The 7,239-nt window shown below is 53.4% G+C and overlaps 1 protein-coding gene across 1 annotated transcript; it reads left to right on the forward strand.

Moving 5' to 3' along the window:
- The first annotated feature begins 1,567 nt into the window (after positions 1 to 1,567).
- LOC127921397 (uncharacterized) lies at positions 1,568 to 3,262 on the forward strand. Its single transcript, XM_052505096.1, has one exon. The coding sequence runs from the start codon at positions 1,568 to 1,570 to the stop codon at positions 3,260 to 3,262; it is 1,695 nt and encodes a 564-aa protein (XP_052361056.1).
- The last annotated feature ends 3,977 nt before the right edge of the window (positions 3,263 to 7,239 follow it).

Consider the following 7,239-nt stretch of genomic DNA (forward strand, 5'->3'; position numbering starts at 1 on the left):
CCTCCCTGTCTCCCTGCCTCCCTGCCTCCCTGTCTCCCTGCCTCCCTGCCTCCCTGCCTCCCTGCCTCCCTGCCTCCCTGTCTCCCTGCCTCCCTGCCTCCCTGCCTCCCTGCCTCCCTGCCTCCCTGTCTCCCTGCCTCCCTGCTTCCCTGCCTCACTGCCTCCCTGTCTCCCTGGCTGGCTAAACGGCCCTCCGTCGGTCTGTCTGAACTCTCCACCAGTTGTTGCAGGGAGACTCGGGAGGCTTGGTCTGGCCACCTCTCTCTCTCTCTGTCTCTCTCTCTCTCTCTCTCTCTCTCTCTCTCTCTCTCTCTCTCTCTCTCTCTCTCTCTCTCTCTCTCTCTCTCTCTCTCTCTCTCTCTCTCTCTCTCTGTCTGTCTGCCAGTGTCTGTTCCTATGTGTGTAACTCTGACCCCAGCGAGGTCGGATGAGGCCGGGCTGGATGCCCTGGCACCCCTTTCAGACATACCTCTGCAGGAAGCTGTCCTGACCTTTCCATCGTCCATCCCATGGCCTGGCTGGGACTCTCTGTTTACAGGGCTGGATGAGGGGAGGGGTGAGGGGGGAGGAGGTGGTGAGGGTGCGAGTGGTTAGGAGGAAGTAAATCACGCCTTGGCGTCGCGTTATCAGGGTTCCAGTCAACTCCCCTCCACCCCTTCATTCTCCACCCTCTCTCCTCATTCGCCAAGGGATTATAGCCCTGGTACAACTCCATGCAGATTTGGAGGGCAGAAGTCACGGCTGTGTCTGACAAGTCCATTAGTGATGCTGTGGAATTCTGCAGGGGATTCCATCCTGATATGACTGATTCTAGAATGTGTGGAGAGAGAGAGAGTGTAGTGTGGACTGAGGGAGGGAGGGAGGGAGGGAGGGAGGGAGGGAGGGAGGAGGGAGGGAGGGGGAGGGAGGGAGGGGAGGGAGGGAGGGGAGGGAGGGAGGGAGGGAGGGGGAGGAGGGAGGGAGGGAGGGAGGGAGGGGGTCTCAGCAGGGAAGTTGCCGTGTCAGCTAGCGGGCACTAGTGGAGAGACGGGGGCACTGATACAACAGGACGTGGTTGATGAAGGCCTCTTATATCTTCATCATCTTCAGCGTACTGAGGTTAAATAGATCATAGTGTGGGGACAGAAAGAACACTGCTTACAATCAAAATAATTCACATTTATTTGGCATGATCATAATCTTTAATCAGTACATTTTTGTCAAAGCAAAAAACTCACGACCGTAGTACTTTCAAACAGTTTACTCTGCCTTCTCTACCTCATTGCTCAAATATTTGAAAACGCAAGATAAATTATTATAAAGATAACATGAGAACACCTTCTTGTCCTTTCGATAACCCTGAACTAGACCATTACATGCCTCCTCAATGGGACCCTACGTCCTACGTAGTGCACTACTTTTAACCAGAGTCTTCTGCGTCCTGGTCAACATTCTTGACACTACATTCAGGTTCACACAGATACCTTTCTCTGCTCCTATCTTAATTAAACATTTCACTACGTTATCCTGCTGTCGTCACGGTAACCTTTGACTTCACCGTAAGTCTGACTTAGTCATGAATAAAACAATGTGTCCAGTGCTTCAGTGCTTCAGTACAACTGACCCAGCCACGGCTCAAACAGTCACTCAGCCACGGCTCAGTCACTCAGCCACGGCTCAAACAGTCACTCAGCCACGGCTCAGTCACTCAGCCACGGCTCAAACAGTCACTCAGCCACGGCTCAGTCACTCAGCCACGGCTCAAACAGTCACTCAGCCACGGCTCAGTCACTCAGCCACGGCTCAAACAGTCACTCAGCCACGGCTCAAGCAGTCACTCAGCCGAGGCTCAAACAGTCACTCAGCCACGGCTCAAACAGTCACTCAGCCACGGCTCAAACAGTCACTCAGCCACGGCTCAGTCACTCAGCCACGGCTCAAACAGTCACTCAGCCACGGCTCAAACAGTCACTCAGCCACGGCTCAAACAGTCACTCAGCCACGGCTCAGTCACTCAGCCACGGCTCAAACAGTCACTCAGCCACGGCTCAAACAGTCCCCAGCCACGGCTCAAACAGTCACTCAGCCACGGCTCAAACAGTCACTCAGCCACGGCTCAGTCACTCAGCCACGGCTCAAACAGTCACTCAGCCACGGCTCAAACAGTCACTCAGCCACGGCTCAAACAGTCACTCAGCCACGGCTCAAGCAGTCACTCAGCCACGGCTCAAACAGTCACTCAGCCACGGCTCAAACAGTCACTCAGCCACGGCTCAAACAGTCACTCAGCCACGGCTCAAACAGTCACTCAGCCACGGCTCAAACAGTCACTCAGCCACGGCTCAAACAGTCACTCAGCCACGGCTCAAACAGTCACCCAGCCACGGCTCAAACAGTCACTCAGCCACGGCTCAAACAGTCACTCAGCCACGGCTCAGTCACTCAGCCACGGCTCAAACAGTCACTCAGCCACGGCTCAAACAGTCACCCAGCCACGGCTCAAACAGTCACTCAGCCACGGCTCAAACAGTCACTCAGCCACGGCTCAGTCACTCAGCCACGGCTCAAACAGTCACTCAGCCACGGCTCAGTCACTCAGCCACGGCTCAAACAGTCACTCAGCCACGGCGCAGTCACCCAGCCACGGCTCAAACAGTCACTCAGCCACGGCTCAAACAGTCACTCAGCCACGGCTCAAACAGTCACTCAGCCACGGCTCAAACATTCACTCAGCCACGGCTCAAACAGTCACTCAGCCACGGCTCAGTCACTCAGCCACGGCTCAAACAGTCACTCAGCCACGGCTCAGTCACCCAGCCACGGCTCAAACAGTCACTCAGCCACGGCTCAAACAGTCACTCAGCCACGGCTCAAACAATCACCCAGCCACGGCTCAAACAGTCACTCAGCCACGGCTCAGTCACTCAGCCACGGCTCAAACAGTCACTCAGCCACGGCTCAAACAGTCACTCAGCCACGGCCCAAACAGTCACCCAGCCACGGCTCAAACAGTCACCCAGCCATGGCTCAAACAGTCACCCAGCCACGGCTCAAACAGTCACTCAGCCACGGCTCAAACAGTCACTCAGCCACGGCTCTAATAGTCACCCAGCCACGGCTCAAACAGTCACTCAGCCACGGCTCTAATAGTCACCCAGCCACGGCTCAAACAGTCACCCAGCCACGGCTCAAACAGTCACCCAGCCACGGCTCAAACAGTCACCCAGCTACAGCTGAAACAGTCATCCAACTACAGCTGAAACAGTCATCCAGCTACAGCTGACACAGTCACCCAGCTACAGGTGAAACAGTCATCCAACTACAGCTGACACAGTCATCCAACTACAGCTGAAACAGTCATCCAACTACAGCTGACACAGTCACCCAGCTACAGGTGAAACAGTCATCCAACTACAGCTGACACAGTCATCCAGCTACAGCTGAAACAGTCATCCAACTACAGCTGAAACAGTCATCCAACTACAGCTGAAACAGTCATCCAACTACAGCTGAAACAGTCATCCAACTACAGCTGAAACAGTCATCCAACTACAGCTGAAACAGTCATCCAACTACAGCTGAAACAGTCATCCAACTACAGCTGAAACAGTCATCCAACTACAGCTGAAACAGCCAGCCAGCTACAGCTGAAACAGTCATCCAACTACAGCTGAAACAGCCAGCCAGCTACAGCTGAAACCGCCAGCCAGCTACAGCTGAAACAGTCATCCAACTACAGCTGACACAGCCAGCCAGCTACAGCTGAAACAGCCAGCCAGCTACAGCTGAAACAGTCATCCAACTACAGCTGAAACAGTCATCCAACTACAGCTGAAACAGCCAGCCAGCTACAGCTGAAACAGTCATCCAACTACAGCTGACACAGCCAGCCAGCTACAGCTGAAACAGCCAGCCAGCTACAGCTGAAACAGTCATCCAACTACAGCTGACACAGCCAGCCAGCTACAGCTGAAACAGCCAGCCAGCTACAGCTGAAACAGTCATCCAACTACAGCTGAACAGCCAGCCAACTACAGCTGAAACAGTCATCCAACTACAGCTGACACAGCCAGCCAACTACAGCTGAAACAGTCATCCAACTACAGCTGAAACAGCCAGCCAGCTACAGCTGAAACAGTCATCCAACTACAGCTGAAACAGTCATCCAACTACAGCTGAAACAGCCAGCCAGCTACAGCTGAAACAGTCATCCAACTACAGCTGAAACAGCCAGCCAACTACAGCTGAAATAGCCAGCCAGCTACAGCTGAAACAGTCATCCAACTACAGCTGACACAGCCAGCCAGCTACAGCTGACACAGCCAGCCAGCTACAGCTGAAACAGTCATCCAACTACATCTGAAACAGCCAGCCAGCTACATCTGAAACAGACTGAATCCTGGGAAATACTGAGTCGGGGAATGTTCACCTCTGATATGGCTGAATGGAGGGGAGACAGACTGGCTAAGGAGGCTTCTTTTTTAAAGTGTATTACTATTTAACCTTTAACCTTTGACCTTTAACTAGGCCATGGGATGACTCAGAGCCACGGGATCTATAGTAAAACAGCTAATCAGTGTCAAAGTCTCTCAGTGGCTCACCGGCATGTTCTGTGTCTACAGTAGTTGTGGAAACTGCCATCTTCCTGGATCCACAGGGGCAGGGATAAATGAGTTTGGGTTTCCACTAGTTCCCACAGCCACAATGCTATGTCATAAAAATGTATCAAAACAAAAATGTGCTTTCTGGTCTTAATTTAAGGTTAGGGTTAGACATGAGGTTAGCCGTGTGTGGTTAAAGTTAGGGCGAGGTGTATAATCCACATTTAAGAAGAGAACATTTTAGAAACAGGTGGGGTTTATGACTTTGTGGCTGTGGTAACTAGTGAGAACCCTGAGGTGGGAAGTTCTGTAAGGCGTGACGGGTAGAACACCCCTGGCCATGTGGTAATGTCATGTGATCACCTCGTAAGGTATAGCCGACCAATCCCAGCACAGCATTTGAAAAGGAAGATTTGTTCTCGTTCTTTTTCCCAGCGTGGAAACCTTACTGCGCGCTTGACTCCGGACACAGGACAGCTGGGTCTCAGCCCACCAGTGTAAAGTCCGCTAGATTCATCAGGAACAGTCGCGTGGAACATCAGCTGCTGTGTTTAACACCTGTTCTGTGTCTCATTATGACATCATCATGTTCTGTGTCTCATTATGACATCATCATGTTCTGTGTCTCATTATGACATCATCACCCCATCAGGGAGAGTTTACAGTATCTCTCACCAGGTGAGTCAGAATTAAAGTCCCAAAAATAGCACCCTATTCCTCATCTAGTGCACTACATGGCACCCTATTCCCTATATAGTGCACTACATGGCACCTTATTCCCTATATAGTGCCCTACATGACACCCTAATCCCTATATAATGCACTACATGGCACTCTATTTCCTATCTAGTGCACTACATGGCACCCTATTCACTATCTAGTGCATAGAGTGTCAGAGCCTTATGTGGAATAGAGTGCCAGAGCCCTATGTGGAATAGAGTGCCAGAGCCCTATGGGGAATAGAGTGCCAGAGCCCATGTGGAATAGAGTGCCAGAGCCCTATGTGGAATAGAGTGCCAGAGCCCTATGTGGAATAGAGTGCCAGAGCTCTATGTGGAATAGAGTGTCAGAGCCCTATGTGGAATAGAGTGTCAGAGCCCTATGTGGAATAGAGTGTCAGAGCCCTATGTGGAATAGAGTGCCAGAGCTATATGTGGAATAGAGTGTCCGAGCCCTATGGGGAATAGAGTGTCAGAGCCCTATGGGGAAGCCCTATGGGGAATAGAGTGTCAGAGCCCTATGTGGAATAGAGTGTCAGAGCCCTAGTGCCAGAGCCCTATGTGGAATAGAGTGTGCCAGAGCCCTGTGGAATAGAGTGTCAGAGCCCTATGGGGAATAGAGTGTCAGAGCCCTATGTGGAATAGAGTGTCAGAGACCTATGTGGAATAGAGTCGCACAGCTTTGTACTCACTGTCTCCTGCGTTTGACTCCACACACCTACGACACCTGAAGTGTTACAGAATCCCGCACCACGATAAAATCGAATGGAGTCAGCAGGAGCAGCAGCCAACCCTCTCCCATCGATGGAGGAACGGGTTCTCCACCACACCACCATTCTCCATCGGATCGGATCCGCGATGGATCAAGTGATGGAGAGAATGGACCGATGGGAGAGGAGTGGTCTCCTCTCTCCACCTTCGGCACCCCCGACTCCGGACTCCCCATCACTCGACTCCAGCACCCTTCGTCTGACGCTACCGAGGGCTTATGATGGAGCGGCGGCGGGTTGCCAGGGGTTTCTGCTTCAGCTGGAGCTATACCTGGCCACCGTTAGACCCACTCCCTCAGGAGCGGAGAGGGTGAGTGTCCTCATCTCCTGCCTCACGGGTCGTGCTCTGGAGTGGGCGAACGCAGTCTGGAATGGCCCAGACTCAGCGCGGGAGCACTACCCAGAGTTTTCCTGCCGCTTCCGTGCCGTATTTGATCACCCTATAGACGGCCGAGCGGTGGGAGAACGACTTTTCCATCTCAGGCAGGAGAGGAGGAGCGCCCAGGATTACGCGCTGGAGTTCCGGACCTTGGCAGCCGGATCTGGGTGGAACGACAGGGCCCTTATGGACCACTACAGGTGTGGTCTCCGAGAGGGCGTCCGCCGGGAGTTAGCGTGTCGGGACACCACTCTGTCACTGGATCAGCTGATTGACATGTCCATTCGACTGGACAATCTGCTGGCTGCCCGCGGGCGTTCAGAGAGGGTCCTGTGCGTTCCACCACCCAGTCCCTCCGCTCCCATTCCGATGGAGTTGGGAGGGGCTGCGCCGAGGGGTACCGGAGGAGGAGGCCTTCCCTGCACCAACTGTGGTCGGAGAGGACACACGTCTGATCGGTGCTGGGGGGGTCCGTCTGGGAGTAGAGATGGCAGGCGGAACGCTTCTCGGTCACCCCAGGTGAGTCAGCATCAGACTCACCCAGAATCCCTTGTTGGCCATATGTTTGTCTTAATCTCTTTCCTTCACTTTTTCCCTCTTCCCAGCATAGGGCGCTAGTCGATTCAGGCGCAGCTGGGAACTTTATGGATCGCGGACTCGCCCTTAAGTTAAGGGTTCCGCTGGTGCCGATAGATTCTCCTTTCCCCGTGCACTCCCTAGATAGCCGGCCATTAGGGTCAGGGATGGTCGGGGAGACCACGGTCCCACTGGACATGGTGACGCAGGGGAGT

Source organism: Oncorhynchus keta, unplaced genomic scaffold (assembly GCF_023373465.1).
Source record: "Oncorhynchus keta strain PuntledgeMale-10-30-2019 unplaced genomic scaffold, Oket_V2 Un_contig_22349_pilon_pilon, whole genome shotgun sequence".
In the NCBI taxonomy this organism is placed as follows: domain Eukaryota; kingdom Metazoa; phylum Chordata; class Actinopteri; order Salmoniformes; family Salmonidae; genus Oncorhynchus; species Oncorhynchus keta.

Coding starts and splice junctions, on each gene's coding strand:
- LOC127921397 (XM_052505096.1), top strand. CDS start 1,568: ATGTGTCCAGTGCTTCAGTGCTTCAGTACAACTGACCCAGCCACGGCT.